Raw genomic sequence first — 21,132 nt, forward strand, 5'->3', positions numbered from 1 at the left:
GGTGGCTATAAATTGTTTCTTTTTTAATAGAAACTAATCATGTTTTTATTATATATTTATACTATTTTGTGTTTCCAGTCTGAAGAATTTCAGAACTCCAGTCTGAAGTTTCAAACTTGAGGAAGATATCATTGCCTTATCAAATGCCCCGAGAAGCAGTCTCAGTGCTTCAGATGACATTTAAGTGAGAAACGGCCTGGTTGAAACCAAATGTAGTCCAGTCCTTTTCCTGAGCAAATGTTTAACTCAAGAAGAAAAAATCAGGATTGCATTCTCTTTCCCCGTTCTTCAGGAATGTAGTTTAATGTCGTCTCAGTAGCCTGAATATGTGCTTCAAGATCTGATTTATAAATCAGTGTTAAGGAACTTTGTTTTGAAAACAGATCAATACCGAAGTAGAAAGCCCACTAGTAGATTCTCTGAAGAAAAACTGGTGAAATCAAGTTATTTGCTTATCCAAAAATTAGTAATTTTGAATTATGAAAATATTACAACTTTTACCACATGAAATATTGTACAATTAAGGAACCCAAGGGTCAAATCCAAGAAAGAAGGCATCTTGAATAGGCTGATCGGTATATGCTTTGTTCAATACAGTATAGCCCGTATTTTAACTCTTTCCAATCTTATTTTAAAGCCTGTATTTTATTCATTCCAATTCAATACAATATTATAAATAAACTAGAGACTGGAACACACAATTATGTACCTATGTATGCTTAGCAGGAAAGCTTTTTGTAAAAAGAGCTAATGTTAAAGAGAATGGGGAAACAATTCCTCCCATTATTTTTACTGTTTTGAAGAATTCAAGGGGAGGTGAGGGGTACCTTAAGCTTTATATAGAGTCCTTAATAGTAACTCCTCCAAAATTAGACCACATTCCTTAAGCCCAACCTCTCAAGTGATACAATGCACCATGCTTCCAATTCTGATGCCAGAATGCACTGTTAAAAAATGTTGCTACATTTTGGGGATATGGGAAGATGCATTTAAGTTCACCCCTAAAAATACTTTGCTCCTATTGCAATGACAATCAGATCGATACTTTTCTCTTGAAGAACAACAACTGGGGAAAGGTAGTCGGTGAAGTGGAAGATAAAAAACAGACTTTTGCTTCGTGAAGCTTTAAATCTGTTGTTTTGTTGCATTTTAGGACTCATTAGAATGGTTAATTTAGACTAATCAGAATGTGGCTCTATCAATGAAACATCAAGTATTTTTATGACCTTTACACACATTGCGCTATATATTTTTTTAAAAAAGACAATGCAATATTATAAACTGTAGTGGTCAGAACTGCAGGTAATCATGGTTGATTGAAAGGAAGGTTTCTTGCTTCTTGCTGCCACAGACAATCAAAATACTGGTTTGCAGATATCCCAGTGATTTCTCTTTAGTCCACATCCTGTGTTGCAAGCAATTCATTTCCAGCTCCAGTGTTTGCCTTCTCCATTCTACTACTACAGAGATCTTTACTGGATAACTTTCTCATTTTAATATTTGGTAGCTTCTTCAGGTCTCCATCCCAGTCTCTGGTAGAAATGGAAGAGAAATGACAAGCATTAGGTGATGGAAACTACAATATTTATGTTGGTGATCAATCATTGCTCCTAATTAAAACATTTTTACGTTAATTAGAAAGATCTTTGTAATATAACCCTTGAATAAAGCTCCCTAATTAGAAGAGTTGTTTCAAAAGACTTTACTGAAATTCCCATGATGAAGGAAATACAGGAAAAACTACTATGTATACTCTAAAATAGGGTTACAATACTTAAATATAACTCCCATATCAAATTAAAGAAAAACCAAACTATTTTGGGTCCAATTTATATGTAAAATGCTCTACCTACTTTATAAATTGATCCTATCTATTGTAGCCTGAGGAAAGTATCTAAAAAGAAAATTTGACTGCATTATCAGAAAAAAAATTGCTAATGCAACCTTCCGCCTGTCTTTTTCAATTAATTACATTCTTGGATTTTGTTATTTGGGAGAGAAATTAACATGCGCTGCTTTCTCAAAGTTTCTGCAGCCGACTTCTTCTAAAACGTGAATGACCCAAACTTGGAAAAATCTCTAGATTATTCACTAAGGGCTAGATAAGAACCACTGGTGTACTGTAAAGTAATTCCTTCCTTCCACATGTAACCAGATGCCGAGTAGAAATGTAAGAAGAAAAACTCCAGCCATAAAAGCATCTCAAAATCCGTGTAGTTGGTTTTTCACACCAATTTCAAGGAAGCCTAACTCAAACCACAGGCTGAATTTATCATGTATTTTGCCTAGGAATTGAAATAAGGCAGAACAGGAATGTAAAAAGACCACTGTTAACAGATTCTCCAAATGTAATAATGATCTTGGGTTGCTTTTTTTTTTTTTTTTAGAACAGATTTCAAGGAAGCCTAAACTTTAACTAGGTATTTCCTAGTAGGATTTCTTATTATTTTTTTCCTGGAAAAATAATATGAAGCCAAAAGGGAACGTAATAGGCCCACTATCCATGATATCCATGATGTTTACTTCTTCCACTGATTTAAAACAAGCTTTAAACCTAGGTGGATTTCAACCTAAATAGGATTTCCCCAGGCATTGTGTCAAGCAATTAAGGTAACACCAATAATAACATTTTAATTTTGATAAAAGTCTAATACTAATAAAATTAAAAATAGAGAAAAAGGCAAAGATATACAAAACCATAACCCTCAATTTTCACTTACCATGTTTTCAGTTTATTTCTGAGTTATGGTACGTCAATATTATTTTTTGCACTCAAATGATAAATTCCCATTTTGTAAAGTAATATTCTGTATAACATAAGGAATCGTAACACAATATGATGTTCCAAATGTTTTATTATTTGAAACTGATATAATGCAGGTCATTGTTGGAAAATAAACAGACTGTTCATACCAGATTACTTCGGACTAAAAGACTGTGTCCTCTTTTAAAAATTAAGAGTGATTATGCTGGAGTAATGTATCCCTGCCTGTTCCATTTGGGGATAGTTAGAAAATAACTCACCTGAAATATCGAAGATGTTTACAGTTTACAATGTCAGGGATTTCTGTGGAAAGAAATTGAATCTAGATCAACCAATAGATTAAGGGACTTTTGTTATTGTAGTTGAAAGAGACTAACTCATCTCTTTATTTTGCTTATTTTAGAAATTAAAACTGACAGATCAAAATATCTTATTTCAAATTTACAGGATACCCCAAAGAATACATTCAAAAGGATGGAATTAGATTTACTTAGTTAGCAATGTAAAAAAAAATATCTGATAAGTATTTATTCATGTGATTTGGTCTTCTGAATCTTTGAAATAATTTTGGAATAATATTTTAATGTGCAGATTCATAGGAATTATTTATGTGTTAAAGATATTAGTATGTTAAATTATATCCCCAAACTTTGGCATGTGACTGATGTGTTGTGGTTATATCATGCCATCAATGCTAATTGTTCTGAGGATTTGGAAAAATAGTGCTACAGGTAGTCTCAATTTATAACCATTTATTTAGCAACTGTTTGAAATACAATGGCCTTAAAAGCAGGTAAATTATGATCAGTCCTTGTACTTGTTCAACTATGACAGAAACAGTCAAGCAATCAAAATTTGGGTGATTAGCAACTGACAATTATTTCTGTCAACTGCAGCACCTTTGATTTGATTAACAACTGCATTATTTAACCACTGCAGCAATTCACCAAACAACAGTGAGCAGAAAAGGTCATAAAATTACACGAATCAGAAACACTTGAGAATTTGCATTTAAATCAGTTTGGCCTTCAATCATTAAGAAGCTCAAGTTGACAGAAAGAATGTTATCACACTTAACTCTTGCTATCTTCTCGGAATGTCCATTTGTGTGTAGATTATGTACATATATTAAGTACTTTCAGGAGAAAAAACTATTTGCAACAAAGAAAAAAACTGTATGCTGCCATATCAAAGATATTCTTTTAGCCAATTAAGCCACTTTAATCAATTAGTCTGATTTACTACTTAAATATTTCCTATCAAATTTGGAAAAACACATATTTTTTCCAGATAAAACTATAATTAACTGATAAGACAAACTAATGAAATGGTAAATACTGGGAAAGAAAAAAAAATCACACCACTGAATGGTCATTTTTTCTCAATAAAGGACAATAGAAATAACTATGCATTTTAAAGATTATTAGTCAATATAACTTTTCATCTTAAACTACCATTTCTAGTAACACTCCCTAGCAGTATAAATCATTTTTTCTCAAATTAGAACCAAGTTAACCAAGAGATATGGAAATAAATATTTCTCCTTAAGTATTTTACAGTACAAAAAAATAGAAAGTGAAGTGGACGGGGTAATTTGAATAGAAATTACAAACTTGTCTAAACTTGTATCAATTCATCAGAAACAAGGTTACACTGACCATCTATTTTAAAATCTGCATGAAGCTGATACTTGAATGTCAAGCTCAAGTAAAGTTCAACAGCATACAGAGAATAAAGTATGAATCATATATGAGAAAACAACTTTTATTTACTTCAGAAGAGGAACACATGTTACTGCTCTGTTAGGCAGAGTATCAAGATTCCAACAATTGCTCTAATTTAATCATGATTCTCGAGACAAACTTCAAAAAAAACTTCAAAAGATTCATTAAAGGCGACATACTGGCACTGCCCTGTATGAAGCCAACTTTGGCATACGTAATTTACAATCACCTGTGGCCCCGTTTCCCTCCCTCCCCACGTCATATAAACCAGATTCTCCAATTGAGCACGATCACAGGCTAGGTGTTATCATTCACTTTCTCCAATTAAATATATTTGCCGGCAAAAACTCTGGTATTTTAGTTACAATCTTTTAAAGATAAGAGTTGGAATGTACTTTCGCTTCCAAATTGCTGCACTGACCTTCCAAATTTCCTTCCTCCCTCCTTTTTTTATGGCAACTACTAAAACAGACATAGGAATGTTTTATGAGTTGACACAGAGTTCTTATATTTGGGGCACGTTTTAATAACATTACTTTTTAGCACAGCGTACCTATGCCATAGCCTTCATATTGTTGTCTTTCACGTTCCATAGTCTGCTTGATTACGGTTTCCCTGGAACTATGCTGTCTAGACTGTCTTCCTTTAATGCTATTGTGCAGTTCGATCTGCTCCAACTCATCACGAAATCGCTGCAAATAACTAAAACACAGGAAACTGTCATTTTAGGAACATTATTTTTTTAAAAAAATAACAGTTCTTTTCAATTATTTAGAAACACTAAATAATCTTGAATATTAAAAGAATAAAGAATACATACAAAAACACAGACATTTAAACTGCCTCAGAAAATATTTAAGAATATAAGAGGTTCTTCTCTCTTAATGTCATCAACCATCCAAATTTTAAACAGCAATCTGACTGACAAAATAATTAATAGCATTAATAGAAATTCTTTAGCCAGGAAAAGATTTTTTAAAAGCAGAAAGTATATATTCTCTCAAACTACTTTGTGTATGTTTCAAATTAGTTACTTTTTAATTTCAGCTCATATTTAAAATAAATAACAATTTACAAAATCCAGAAACAGGATATTTGAGTCTAAAAGTATCTTCAATAGTTGCCTATAAATAATACACAACAAATATGTATTATCCTAGAAAAACAATTAGATTAGAATTGTTAATTTAACTGTGTCTAATTACTTATAATTAATATAAATGAAATGTTAAAATTACACTGCATAAGTATTAAAGATGCATATATCAACAGATGTTCTAATGTACCACACAGAACAGGATATTGTTTTGATTTTGAAAAACATACCAAGCAGGTAAAATTATGAACATTAACTCAACATTCTTGTTCCAAACACAGATTTGCTATAAACCTACTTTTCTACTAATTCAGAAGCTTCTTTTTTTGTGTATTCCATTTTGTCAGGATCAAGGTGACATTGAAACCAAAGCAATTTTTCACCTACAAAAAAAAAGAGCAAAACAAAAGTTTAGTTCATTGCGATATTCAATATTTCTGTTAAATATCACAGGAATGTTAATTATTCCAAATCATTAATGAGTCCAATGCATTTAAAAAATCTATTTTAGCTATTGATCACCAATATTGTTTTTAAAAACAAAGAACCACTTAAACTATGAAAAAATACGTGTATGAAAAAAAATCTATGATTTTTGAAGTAAGTTTGTTTAATATAGGCACAAATTTATATATATAGTTATATATTTCTACATGTACATTGAATCTATCAAAACAGATATTTGTAAAATCTATAAAATGTAAACAAAACCAAAAATGTATTCTACAGTTTTCTTTTATTAGTAAATCAAATGTGTTCTTCTTATTAAATTGTAATATTTAGTTCTTTCTAGTTCCCTTTAGTGTCCAGCTTTCAAAGTCCCATCCTTTCATGTTTCTTTTTTTAAGAATTCAAAACAACTGCATTTCCCCACGGAAAGGATTGTTAAAATTAATTTCAAAAATCTTATTTCAAATTCATCTGGATCTTCAATCCATTTGTAATTTTCCAAAATTGATGTTTCAATCGCCCTTTTGCTGTGTATGTCTTAATTTTATATTTAAAACTTCCTTTGCTAAGGATTGCATGTGTACTTGCATAGGTTCCTAATGACTAGAAAGCAGTTTAAAAGCAATTTCCAAAAGCGATTAAGAAACATGGCTCAGTGAGCCTTGCATGCACATAGGATATATAAGATAAGAGCTTAGCTGGAATCCATCAACTCTTTGCTCCTCAATTCCTGAGCCAACCACAAAAATTCTGTTCCTGCAATCTACTAACAAGAAGCACCTGTGGCAAGTACAAGTGGATAATATTACAATCACTCCTTTTTTCAGAAAAAGTTTGTCAGGCAGAATTGGTTGATGGGCTGACCGTAATGTCAAGTCCACTCCTTTGGAGATGTCTAACACATAATGAATCTTTACCAGAAGTCCTCCTATCTAATTTTTTTTTAAAGCCAGCTAGTGTACTATCCATTGCCAGAACAATGAATAAAAAAGTAGATCTGGTTATTTATAAAAAGAATTAAAGATGTAAATGTAATAAATGCTTTTTATTTACTAATGAAGAATATTTTATGTTTGTTAAAATTTCTTTAGTTTCTCACATGCACAATTTCAAAGATATGTTTTGTATTTAAAGATGAAAAGTGAATAACTAACTATTAAATTGTGATTAATATTCTCTTTTAAAGAAAGTTTATGAATTACCCCAAACTTCCAAATGTTATAGAACATACTAATAAACAAATCAGAACTGTATAAAAGAAATAGTATTCCAAAATTTCAAGTAATAGTAGAATAGGATACCTAATATTAAACATAGTTGATATAAAGTTAAAAAAAATATTAGCATTGGCTAGAACTTCTTCCAAGGAAATACTTAAAGATATGTAACAAAAATTAATTTTACAAAATCATACCTACAATGCTGAGCCGAAAGGCCTTTTCATTTTTCAATCTGCAAAAAAAATACCTACAATGTATTTATTTAATAACTTTATATTCTGTTGCAATTTCATGACATATTTAGCACAATCTAATTTCTAAAATATGTTATAGCCAGTTGAACAAAGTATATAAATTGAAGAAACTCTACAAGAAATAATTTTAAAAAATGTCTTACATTTATATGTAAAATAGAAGCATATGAACCATTTTTCTCTGAAAGAGAAGAAATCTGTTTAGCAAAGAAAATACCTACTTTATTTACCAAGTGAATTCTTAACCCTAAATGGCAAGCAGGTGGATTACACATAAAGATGTTTATAATATATATTTTATCATCTGCTATAACACTAGCTATTCCTTATGGCATACAAAAGCTCTGAGATTGCAAAATCTGATTTTAACACCTCTGAAAAGCACCCCAAGCAACCATCTAACTCACATTTTACCATTTTATAAAGTGACTAAGATGACAGACTTGGTGACAGTATTGTTGAATGCCAGTTTGTGAATCCTTAAAATTCACTCTATATTCCTATATAAGTATAACTTAAGCATGATCTATTTTCCATACATCTTAGATAAAGAGAACACAAATAAATAAGGTAAACTTTATACTTGTACATTTATTTATTATATCTAGTTATAATGTAATTATACGACACTGGCATATTTCTATGATATTACTCCCAGCAATCCTAATGAACAAATGATTCATTAACAGTGCCTCAAAACTTAACGAGTTCTGCAGAATTAGACAACTGACAAGATTAGAAAGTTAGTAGATTAATGAACTGAAGAGAACATTTTAGAAATACTGAGCAGATTATTTTACTGCAAAAGGAAATGCCATTCCTATCTGCTGTGTGAAGATACAGTGACTTGTCAAAAACCTCTTCTCATTAGAACTTCTCAGGAAAGGCTGGAACAAAAACAACTCCTGCACCTCTACAAGATCTCTTACTTAGATGAACAAAGCAACAGGAACAAAGTGTGTTTTTATTATACCATTGAGATTCTTTTCTATGCTAAATGAACAGAAAGCACATGGTGACATGGCAAATACTTTGGAAGAAAAGGAGAAACAGAAAATTGGGAACCACTCTGCATTAACTGAAGATTAACTTCTACATATCTGCCTCTAAATATATTGCACCAAAATCTCTGACAAATATAAATTATAGGACATGAATATGTCATGTTATCATAAACCAGAGGTTTAATACTAATACATTTTAAATGGCTACCATTTTTATTTCCAAAACACCACAGCCAAATTGTTTAAATCACCAGTAAAAAGATAATCTAAAAATAGGTTTCAAAGTGAAGGTTTTATTAATATTGTACTGCGTTGTACTAGTAATACTAAAGATTATTTGCACAGAAATTGCATCAATATTATAAAGAATTCTATTTCAGTTGTAAATTCCTGGGCTGGGGGTTACACGCATATTAACTTCTCCTTGTCATCGATCTTGATCAGGAATGCTAGAGAAAAGCATTTCTATCAGTGACCTTGCTACAGACTAGATTTTTAAAATTTTAGCACCAGTGGAAAATCAATGATCTAGTCTCCACCAACTAATTGGTCACAGCAAGATCAGTTTTTGGCAGTTATTCAAGACAATCCAAGGACATGCATGATGCAAGTTTTGGGTGTGTCGTATGATCAAAACGAAAGAATTTCAGAAATAGAGCACACTTGTACTTTGTTTTCCCCAAAATAAGACCTTGCCCAAAAATAAGTCCTAGTGAAGGGGAGTGCATGGGTGCCGACTGTGTCCAGCAGCAGCCACAACCCAGGCGGTGTAGGTGAGTTGATTACCTGTCAAAGCAGCAGGCAAAGGCAGAGATGGCGGGTGACACGCAATCTGCATGTGCCATGTGGGTTACGGGAAAGCCAAGAGTTGGACTGGAGTGGCTGGCGGCTGCAGGACGCTCATCTTTACGCTGCAGCACCAGGAACAGACGGAGGCAGAAGTGCATGGGGAAAGACAGGCGATCCAGATGCACCACATGAGGTGTGGGAAAGCCAACTGTTAGTGGGCTAGAGCAGATGGGTGGCCGCAGGAGACTGGTCTTTGCGTCTCTCAGCTTGCCTGCGGATCGGCGAGGGCTATCAGAATCGCCTGCCTTCTTCCCCGTGCCTCTGACCAAGTCTTATTTTCAGTTAAACACGATAGTAAGATCAATCATGGTCAATATCACTGCAAATGATGAAAGATCTTAGAACTGGACAGTAACGGATTGCTGTCATTTGTGCTTATATCTTTATCTCATTTTTAATACACGCTTAAATAAATTGCAGATTAGTAAGATGAAGGTAAAAGTTTCCCCTGACAGCTGTATCTGATTCCAAGGGGCAGTGCTCATCTCCATTTGTTAGCCGAGGGAGCCTATGTTGTCCAAAGATACTTTCATGGCCAAGTGGCCAGCATAATTATACGCCAAGGCATATGGAACACCCTTCTCGCCAAAGTGGTAGCTATTTATCTAGTTGCATTTGAATGCTTTCAAACTAATAGGCGGGAGCTGGGGCAGCTTTCTAACTAAAAAGTTCAGCATCTTTAACAGCTGAGCCATCAATATTTCTAAAGCAAGAATATTATCCCAGATACCGTTCAACATCAGAAAATATATAAAAGCTTACTTTTCCTTTTTAACCTGCTTGTGTGCTTCTTTTGTAAGTTGAGCCGCTTTTCTGCTGTAAGGATGGATAGCTTTCTTCTCCTGCTCCCCCCGTTTTGGTTTGGCAGTTTTGGGCTGAAATAATGAGTCAAAATAATAGAAGTATTTAATAGAATTATTTACCTTTCAAGCATCAGTCAACATCTTCCATATATTCATAACACTTAACTATAGAAGATTGTTATAAGGATCTTATTTACATATTTCTGTACTTCTTTTCAAAATAAACAAGTCCTAAAAATGGATAGAAATCAGTACTGTTCCTAAATTATTATCAGACTCTACCGATAATCAACTGATGCATTCTTTCATTGTAAGCTCATAAAACTATCATCAGGGTTTTTTTTCCAACTTTTGTATGTCTTATTGGCATAGTGATAGCTTTAAGGAAGCATTTTAGTTTTAATCACCAATGACAACAAGAATGAAAGGTGAATGCATTCTAACCATAGAACTCAAATACTTGAAGAAGTGATAAAAATGGAAAAATAATCAAATATTTACAATATTTACAATATATAATTCAGGCTGATAAAATTACACATGTAAAACATCAGTGATATTTAATAGCACTGTTTAATATTACGGTGGAGCAATGGCTTAGCAGTTAAGACAGTGGGCTAAATAATCATATATACCTTTTTTCCCTGCACCACTGCAAACACCCAGATCGTCCAGGTACACTCCTTCCTTTTTTTAATGTTTTATTTGTTTTATTTATATAACATGTAAAAATTCAATTTCAAAAAAACAGTGCGTTGTCTGGGTACAATTATTTTTAGGAAATCATAAGTTTACAGTAGTATTCATCACAGTAATATTAATACTAAAATAACAATAATATGTATATACTTTAACAAATCTCATTTGTCCTTTTTATATCCCCATATTTCTAATTTCTGTTTTTATTTTCTAACCATTGATAAAATAAGTCCCATATCAAGAAATATTCAGTTTCTTCTTTTTCCTTATTTGTAAGCCTTAATCTATCCATTTCTGAACATTCTAATATTTTCTTAATTACACTCTCATCTGTCAGGATCTCATCATTTTTCCATTGTTGTGCAATTACAATTCTGGCTGCAATTAATACATGTAAAATCAAATACATATTCCATTTATCATATTTTTCTGGCAGGATGCCCAATAAAAATATTTCTGCTTTCTGCTTTCAAGTCTATATGTTGCTTTATCATTTTTTTTCTAACCAAGTATGTATTTTCATCCAATATTTCTTGGCTTTGGGGCATGTCCACAACATATGGTAATACGAACCAGGCATCTGGCACTTCCAATATTTAGAGGATCTATCTTTAAAACATTTTTGTCAATCTTGTTGGTGCAAAATGCCATCTATAAAACATTTTATACAAATTTTCTTTATATGCAGTTGACAGTTAATTTAACATTTCTATCCCTCAATTTCTGCCATTTATCCAGTTCTATTGCATATCCAAATTTTTAGCCCAACTGTCATTTGTCTCTCCTTCCTATAAAACTGCCTTTTCCAATACAGATCAGCCTTTGAGTGCTGTAGACATCAGCAGAGACTACATCCAGAAAATGACAGCTTACATATTTATGTCAGATGTCTGGGCACAAGTACATAATAATGACTTTACATGATATCAGCCTATGCAGATTTTCACCAACATGCACCAACTCAGAAAGCTCAAACTGCCCAAGGAGCTGCTGATCCAGTTCTACAGAGGAATTATTGAGTCTATCACCCGCACCTCTATAATTGTCTGGTTTGGTTCTGCAAACCAACAGGACAGACACAGACTTCAGTGGATTATTAGGACTGCAGAAAAAACAATTACTACCTACCTGCCTTCACTTGAGGACCTGTATACTGCACGAGTCAAAAAGAGGGCTGTGAAAATATTTACAGACCCCTCACATCCTGGACATAAACTGTTTCAACTCTTTCCCTCAAAACAACGCTAGAGAGTGCTGCACACCAGAACAACTAGACACAAGAACAGTTTTTCCCCCGAAAGCCATCACTCTGCTAAACAAATAATTCCACTGTTCAACTATTTACAAAAGTCTACACTACTATTACTGTTAATCTTCTCACTACTCCTTATCACCCATCCCCTCCCACTTGTGACTGTAGGACTGTAACTTTGTTGCTTGTATCCTTAAGATTTATATTGACTGTTTCCTAGTATCATTTGATTGTTGTTTGTACCCTGTGACTATCATTAAGTGTTGTACATTATGTTCTTGATTCTTCACAAATGTGCCTTTTCTGTATGTATACTGAGAGTATTTACACCAAGACAAATTCCTTGTGTGTCCAATCACACTTGGCCAATAAAGAATTCTATTCTATTCTATTCTATTCTATTCTATTCTATTCTATTCTATTCTATTCTATTCTATTCTATTCTATTCTATTCTATTCCATTCCATTCCATTCCATTCCATTCCATTCTACTCTATTCTAATTCTATTCTATTTCTATTCTTTTCTAATTCTATTCTAATTCTATTCTATTCTATTGCATACTGATGAAATAATAGCTGACGATGAACTTGCCCAGGTAGTTTCATGCAATCATGAAATATCAGAGGATAAAGAAATGACACTCCACAAGGAAACAATTTGTCTGCACGGCTGACCCGAAGTAGAATCTAAGAATTTCCATTGCAATCTCTAATAGGTTTACTTTGAAACAAGTAAATAATTTATTTATTTATTTATTTTTGCATAAGCGTAAGATTGCAATCTCTAATAGGTTTACTTTGAAACAAGTAAATAATTTATTTATTTATTTATTTTTGCATAAGCGTAAGATTGCAATCTCTAATAGGTTTACTTTGAAACAAGTAAATAATTTATTTATTTTTGCATAAGCGTAAGATTGCATTTGGATCACCACGAACGCACCCTTGTTGGAAATACGTTCCAAACCAAACGGATGCATTTCAGCAAGGCTGAAAAACTAAGCAAACACGTTTCGGCGCGAAGTTTGCGCGGCTCCTTTAAAGGGACGTCGAAACTCCATCGAATCCACTGCGGTAAAAAGGGGCCACGTTTTTTTCAGCTCGACCCTCCCCGCCGCGCACCCATTGCCCCAGCTCACCATCTTCACGAAGCGAAAAGCAGGCGCGTCTCTTTCACGGGCAACAAACATCCACGTGGTTTTTTTTTTTTTTTTTTTCCCCCAGGACCCGGGCGAGTCCCACACTTTTAACCCGTCCGGCTGGATCGACGGGCCCCGCAGCTGCTCCGTTCCGTTCAAAGAAGGGCCCCGCGCCGCGCGTCCTTATTGCATCGCGTTTAAAGTTAGTAAAAATACGTCGGATTCATTCCTCTTCCTAATCCACGAAGGAAGCGTGTAGAAATCACTTTCTGGGAACCCTGCTAGGGGAAAAGAAGCCTTGAGGATGTCGGTGTTTAGCTGTGCGCCGGTGATTCCTCCCCCGCTGGGAGGAAAAAAAAGTGTAGAAATCGCGGGCGCCTCCCCAGCAGGTCGTTGTAGCCAATGAGCAAAATTACTCTTTGGAAAGCAAAAAAAAAAACATCGATCGATGAGGCCATTGATAGGAATTTTTATTTGCAACTCTATTCACTGATTATACCAGTTAAGAAAATTAATTTTAAAGTGAAATATAATTGATGAATATAATTTTATATACATGCACCGCTCAAAAACCTAAAGGGAACACAAAAATAAGACATCCTGGATCTGAATGAAAGAAATATTTTTGTTAAATACTTTGTTCATTACATAGTTGAATGTGCTGGCAACAAAATCAATGGGAAAAAAAAGTATCAATGGAAATCAAATTTAGCAACCCATGGAGGTCTGGATTTGGAGTGACACTCAAAATTAAAGGAAAAAAAACACTACAGGCTGATCCAACTTTGATGTGATGTCCTTAAAACAAGTCAAAATGAGGCTCAGTAGTGTGTGTGGCCTCCACGTGCCTGTATGACCTCCCTACAATGCCTGGGCATGCTCCTGATGAGGTGGCGGATGGTCTCCTGAGGGATCTCCTCCCACACCTGGACTAAAGCATCCCCCAACTCCTGGACAGTCTGTGGTGCAATGTGGCATTGGTGGATGGAGCGAGACATGATGTCCCAGATGTGCTCAATTGGATTCAGGCCTGGGGAATGGGCAGGCCAGTCCATAGCATCAATGCCTTCGTCTTGCAGGAACTGCTGACACACTCCAGCCACATGAGGTCAAGCATTGTCTTGCATTAGGAGGAACCCAGGGCCAACTGCGCCAGCATATGGTCTCACAAGGGGTCTGAGGATCTCATCTCGGTACCTAATGACAGTCAGGCTACCTCTGGCGAGCACCTGGAGGGCTGTGCGGCCCCCTAAAGAAATGCCACCCCACACCATTACTGACCCACTGCCAAACCAGTCATGCTGGAGGATGTTGCAGGCAGCAGAAGGTTCTCCACGGCAGCTCCAGACCCTGTCACGTCTGTCACATGTGCTCAGTGTGAACCTGCTTTCATCTGTGAAGAGCACAGGGCGCCAGTGGCGAATTTTCCAATCTTGGTGTTCTCTAGCAAATGCCAAATGTCCTGCACGGTGTTGGGCTGTAAGCACAACCCCCACCTGTGGACTTCGGGCCCTCATACCACCCTCACGGAGTCTGTTTCTGACCGTTTGAGCAGCCATGAACATTTGTGGCCCGCTGGAGGTCATTTTGCCGGGCTCTGGCAGTGCTCCTCCTGTCCCTCCTTGCACAAAGGCGGAGATAGCGGTACTGATGCTGGGTTGTTGCCCTTCTATGGCCTCCTCCTTTATCCTGATGTACTGGCCTGTCTCCTGGTAGCGCCTCCGTGCTCTGGACACTACGCTGACAGACACAGCAAAACTTCTTGCCACAGCTCGCATTGATGTACCATCCTGGATGAGCTGCACTACCTGAGCCACTTGTGTGGGTTATAGACTCCGTCTCATCCTACCACTAGAGTGGAAGCACCGCCAGCATTCAAAAGTGACCAAACCATCAGCCAGAAAGCGTAGGAACTGAGAAGTGGTCTGTGGTCACCACCTGCAGAACCATTCCTTTATTGGGGATATCTTGCTAACTGCCTATGCTTTCCACCTGTTGTCTATTCCATTTGCACAACAGCATGTGAAATTGATTGTCAATCAGTGTGGCTCCCTAAGTGGACAGTTTGATTTCACAGAAGTGTGATTGACTTGGAGTTACATTGTGTTGTTTAAGTGTTCCCTTTATTTTTTTGAGCAGTTTATAATGAATGACAGCCATCCCATTGCCCTCAACAATATAAATAAAATTTAACATTAACACATTTCAGATGTCACATGCAGCATTAACACTCATTTGTTTTAAGGGTACATTTATTGAAAGGAAAGGACAATAGAAAGGAACATATAATAGAACAATAGAAATTGATCACTCTATAATTCATGTATGCATGATAGCAGGTTGACTGAAATTACAGCATCTATGTTTAAAAGCAGAAATGATGAAAGTAATAATTTATTTTATTTATTTGATTTGTCAATCATTTACAAGATAATAGGTATAAGTATAAACATGAGTAAGAATACAGGAAATAGGTACGAATAAATGGGGACAATAGGACACGGATGGTAGGCACAATGGTGCACTTATGCACGCCCCTTATAGACCTCTTAGGAATGGGGTGAGGTCAAAAGTGGTTAGTCTGAGGTTAAAAGAATGGGTGGGTGGGTTAGAGGATGTAACCACAGAGTCAAGTAGTGAATTCCAAGCATTGACCACTCTGTTGCTGAAGTCGTACTTTCTGCAATCAAGTTTGGAGTGGTTTACATTGAGTTTGTATCTGTTGTGTGCTCTTGTATTGGTGTGGTTGAAGCTTTTCTTTTCAAGACTTGCTAGCTTTCTCTTTCAATCGCTTTATATTATTTATCATTTGTTAGATTTACTTTTCTTCGGGAGGTCAAAGGGTATTACATGGGAAATTTTCTTCATTTTATCCCCAGAACAACCCACCTTGTGTGGAAGGTTCAGCTGAGAGAGAATAAGTGGAATTGAACCTTATTCCTCTAGACCTACTCAAGTACATCAAGACAACTGTTGGCTGTCTAGAGTAGACTGAGGGAAAGTAAATTCTAGCAACAATCCAACTTTAGATCAGCAAGATCATGTCACTCTCAGACACAGTGCTGAAATCCCATCAGACCATGTTGCTGCTTATCCTAAAGAAGACAGCTATTATTTTTCCTGGTCTCATTTTCAGGATGAGACCAAATTCTGGAAGAAATCTAGCTTTGGATACACAAGTTGGTATATAGTGGTTAGCTGTCAGAACTTTCAATCTGCCTGAATAATCTGCCTGCTAGTTTTTGAAGCAAAATCTGAAACTAGTTCTGAAAGGGTTTCAGGTTTGAGTGGTCAACGTCTCCTGGAAGATGGATGGTGATGACGGAAAGTTTTGGCAGTCAATGTACCCACAAAGTTTGCAAATCCCATCTCTAGCCAATAAACTCCCCAAGTAAATGGGAGGCTACATTCATTAGTGACTATGCAGAATGTTTCCAATTATCTCACTGCACATGTACAATACAGATGTACAATACACTTTTGTAGAAAAGTGGACAGACTACTGGGGACAACTTTCAAAGGAGATGGCTATTTAAATGTTTCAAAGAAAGCTGCTATGCACATTTTTCAAAGGTTTTGTACAATTGCAGATATTAAAATATGTCTAATCTTCTGAGCTGAAAAAAATGCCATAGCTATAAAATATGACTGTCCTGATTGATGCTTCATTTAAAATCAAGAGTTTTGAAACACACATTTCTAAAGCGCATGATGGAAATGTAGAGAATGACGAATAGATTTCATGACTTCAAGTAGAAATTGCTTTTGATTTAGACATGATTATAATAAGTTTCGTACTAATCATGTAACTCTGGCTGAGTTATAGAAGAATAAATTTGCTATATTTTATTTTAAAATTTCTTAGACTAACGTCACTTCATGCCAGTAGATATTCAGATTTGTTCTGTTTCTTTTTAAAGCATGCTGGAATTAGAGCTAATTTCAGCTTTAATGTTTGCCTTAAATACCAAAGATTCTTTTCTACAAAGGCATTGTGTCACTTTAGAATAAAGTGTGGTCCTCCAGATCTCACAAATGTTTAGGCGCTGAGTCTTTTGATACTGGGATGGGTACAGAAGACTCAACCATTCATTTCATGTCTTTTGAAATAATTCCAGGTTTCAACAAAGCTCATCATCTAGATTTTCCCCCCATGCTTTTGGTATAGTCATTTCAGTGAAGTTCCAGTGCTGACAAGGAAATGTTCTTATTCCTAAAGAATTTTTAATAAAATATATGTGGTTTTTTTAATATTATTTCGTTTATGTTCCCTGCAATTGATTTTGTACTGTTGCTCCTGTTCTACAGTGGTTGCTGTTGAGAGCCATGCAAAACTCTACCTGTTCTGGTGTAACCGGTAACATTGGATGCTTACCTGTTCAGAGCAAACCCCAATTCTTATCTCCCCCCCCCCCACTTTCATATTTATTATTATTTTTTAAATGTGGGCATAGCTACCTACTGTTTTCTTTTGCATCCGTCTCAACACTCCTTATGGAAATAGGGGAATTCTCTAACATTCGTAGTGGAACAAATAAATCCATCTTTCCTGGAATGCACATTATTTATTTGTTCCAGCTCCCTAGTTTTTTCCTGGGTTCCTCTATAATCATTAACAGGGTACAGATGGCAATCCAAAAGTTTTAAGGTACCATCTGCTAAATGGAGAGTAGAGACACATGTGACACAAAGTGTTATTGTTAGATTCTGAGGCACAGAAACTGCAGCGTCTACGGTGCTATATTGAAATAACTTTTTTTTCTTTCTTTTTTCTTTTTTCTTATTTCATTCTTTTATATTTTTCTTTCACTCAAATGAAAATTCTCAATAAAAATATGTTTAAATGCCACAGACCATAGATAATGCTGTATAAGGAAACTAGATTGTTGTTTTTTTTTTTAAACTGTATCTCAGATCTTAATAAATTGGTTATTTACTTGAAGTTAGAGTTTAGAAAATAAGTTAACAGTGACAGAGATTCCTTTTAGAAAAAGGAATCACACCTTTTGGTAACTGCAAATTACCAAACGGCAATTACTTCTTTATTGCTTCTTTATTTGCTTGCTGGTGCCCGTAACTATATTTGTGCATAGTTAATTATACTTCTCTCCCTTATCTTTAGCGTAACCAGTGAGTGCTCTGATTTTATGCTACTTTAAAGAAAGCCAAGAAGGAAAGCCAGAAGAAAGCCAATAGGAAAAATTCCTTGAAAGCTAGTGTGTGTGTGTGTGTGTGTGTGTGTGTGTGATACACAAGACATGCGTGTGCATAGATTGGATAAAGTGATATGGTGCAAATATTCCATCATTTCTGCATATCAAGGTATACATTTCATAATTAATTCAGGAGGATTTATGGCTAGTGGATTATTAGACTTTGCATGTTGTATCATGGCATTGCTATATAATCACATTTCTGTTTGTTATTGTTTTGCTTTCTACTTGGTCAGAATCCTAGATAATAATAGGGGAAAACCGCAGCTCCTGCAACCTAGCCATTAAAAAGCATACAAATAGGTGGGAGACTTATTGGGTTCCCTAGTAATGATGGAAATGTCTCTCAGACAATGCAGACTTCCTTGGCTGAGATATGAGCACTTATTCCACCTTGAACTGGTCACAACTGGATAGGGGAAATATTTAAACTTTCAGCCAACACTGGAATGGCCCGCCTTCTATTTCATTATGTGCTGATTTTGGTACTGTTTGGATAATACAGGTAGCTAGTCTCTACTTCCTTTTGGTTTTCAGTTACAAATCACACATACTGTGTGTGTGTGTGTGTGTGTATGTATGTGTGTGTGTGTGTGTGTGTACAGTATGTTTGTATGTATGTATGTATGTATGTATATATGAACTTTCCTTCTTACCTTTATGGATGATTTGTGTCTTCCTCAATCTAAGGTCTTCTACAAGAGGCCTGAGGAGCCTCTACACAGAGGCTTCTCCCCAGGATCTTACCAGCTTCTAGCACTGCACTCTTTGGCAGAGAGCTCTGATGTTGTTCCTGGGATATATTGGAGCCACTTCTCAGCTTAGGAATTACAAAACTCCTATTGGGACCACTTTTTATTCTCCCTAAGTCATGGGGAATATTTACACACACACACACACACACACACACACACACACACACACACACACAAACACACGCGCGAAAGTAAAAAAAGCAAATGTGGGTTTAGTAAATTGGGTGTCCAAACAGAATTTTGAAATAATCAGATTCATTGAGTCCAATAATGTAAATCAGGGGTCTCCCACCTCTGGGCCAGCATTCAAAGATTGGTGCATGTACAGGATTGGTTGAGCATGTGAAAATACCACTCCCCGCCACTGCCACCATTGCCACTGCTGGGTCCATGGAGACAAAAACGTTGGGGACCACAGCTGTAGATGATTTAATTCAAATCTGTCAAATTTTAATAAATTGGTTATTTATAAAGACAACTTTAATATCCTATTGGAGGCTTTGTACCCTTCTAATCAATAGTGTTCACCTAATGGATTGAGGGGAGTTGTTATGCAATCTTTATGGAATTTCATGGAGAATAGTCATGAAGACAGTGTTACTGCAGGAACTGACAAGGCAATTCAAAACCTTTCAGACTTAAAAGCTGATTTCTCTATAGGGTGCAATCCAACCAAGTATTTTAAATTCTCACTAGAAATGGGAATTAAAATGGAAATGGAAGAGAAGTTTAGATGTGCTTATCTCCCACTATACTTAAAGATGGTTAAAAATGTTTAATTTTGACCAAATCATTCCAACAGCCCATCATTTGTAGTTATTCTAAAAAGAACTCAAATGTGATTGCATAGATTAAATACTAGCTAGGTTAACTTTTAGTCATAATGTGTTCTATTCCACTTTTATTTAATTTGTGTGTGAAGCCAGATACTGATATGAATAAAGATTGGTCATGGTTTAGTGGCATGTATAAAACCAACCATTGTATATTTCTTGGCATGAGATAACTTGGTATAGTGCAACATTTATCAGGAAAAAGCAGAGACAGATAAAAGCTTGCATATGTATTCATTATGTTTTATAACCAGTATATTAGAAAAGAGCTTTGGAAAGCAAATGCTTTGGAAAGAAAGTACAAATGTACTTTAGCCGCAAAACGTTTATCTTTAGAAAATATGGAAATAAAGACAGATATATAAGAATAAAACTATTGTTAAGACTAATCTCAAAAAGCTAAGCAAGTTAAAGTTGACTGAGAGACCACTACGAAACCTCATGTCTAGAGACTGGATTGAGAATTTGAAGAAAAACACCCGACAAGATGGCTATGTCACTCAACTTCCAGAAAATTGCTAATAACAAGGTAAGGATGTGTCTATCGACTGATTTCAGTTAACAAGGGGAAATTTACATTTATCATACTTTGAATACCATGAATTTGCTGAAATCCTGGCAGGCACAAAGAATCATGATTATTCTTAAGGTTACAGCATAAAAGATTTGTTCAAGCCTATTCACAAGAATCTGGACAACTAAAGTTCATCCCTAAATTTGTACCAGGTAAGGGTCCATGGAATTCAGGAGTTGGACTTGGAGTGCCTGTGGGAATGCTTGTTTAGAATGATTCTAAACTTATGATGCACTTAACTCTGCCTCACTCCAGCTCAGTCTGCTCTTCTACAAAGCCTGATTAAAGTAGAACTAACAAATGGAATACTCTGGCATGCTTAAGCTGGGTACTCATTTGCCAAACAAGGTCAGAGGACATATTTGAAGAAATTGACAATATTGACACTAGCAAAATTAGTTTAAGTTCAAGGGGGCATGATGGTTCAACAGTTAAAGATATTGAGCTTGTCATTTGGAAATCTGACAGCCCAGGTTTGAACACCCAATCTGACAGCCCAGGT

The 21,132-nt window shown here is 35.5% G+C and overlaps 1 protein-coding gene across 1 annotated transcript; it reads right to left on the reverse strand.

The window, feature by feature from the left end:
- Positions 1–2: 2 nt before the first annotated feature.
- Positions 3–13,338, reverse strand: TMA16 (translation machinery associated 16 homolog). The gene is made up of 7 exons (XM_026699955.2): positions 13,256–13,338; positions 10,124–10,236; positions 7,449–7,486; positions 5,883–5,967; positions 5,042–5,190; positions 3,025–3,067; positions 3–1,532 (listed from the first exon to the last, which is right to left on the reverse strand). Exons 1-7 carry the CDS (start codon positions 13,304–13,306, stop codon positions 1,394–1,396), a joined length of 618 nt encoding a protein of 205 aa, XP_026555740.1. The 5' UTR covers positions 13,307–13,338; the 3' UTR covers positions 3–1,393.
- Positions 13,339–21,132: the final 7,794 nt, after the last annotated feature.

The sequence above is a fragment of the Pseudonaja textilis genome, chromosome 6, assembly GCF_049901715.1.
Source record: "Pseudonaja textilis isolate UNSWEBS1 chromosome 6, rPseTex1.2, whole genome shotgun sequence".
NCBI lineage: Eukaryota > Metazoa > Chordata > Lepidosauria > Squamata > Elapidae > Pseudonaja > Pseudonaja textilis.

Excerpts from the sequence above, each read along its gene's own strand:
- TMA16 (XM_026699955.2), bottom strand. The coding sequence starts at position 13,306 with ATGTTTGTTGCCCGTGAAAGAGACGCGCCTGCTTTTCGCTTCGTGAAG. Across the intron at positions 10,237-13,255 it reads CTTTTCGCTTCGTGAAGATG|CCCAAAACTGCCAAACCAAA; the intron begins GTGAGCTGGGGC and ends TCATTATTTCAG. Across the intron at positions 3,068-5,041 it reads ATATGAAGGCTATGGCATAG|AAATCCCTGACATTGTAAAC; the intron begins GTACGCTGTGCT and ends TTCTTTCCACAG.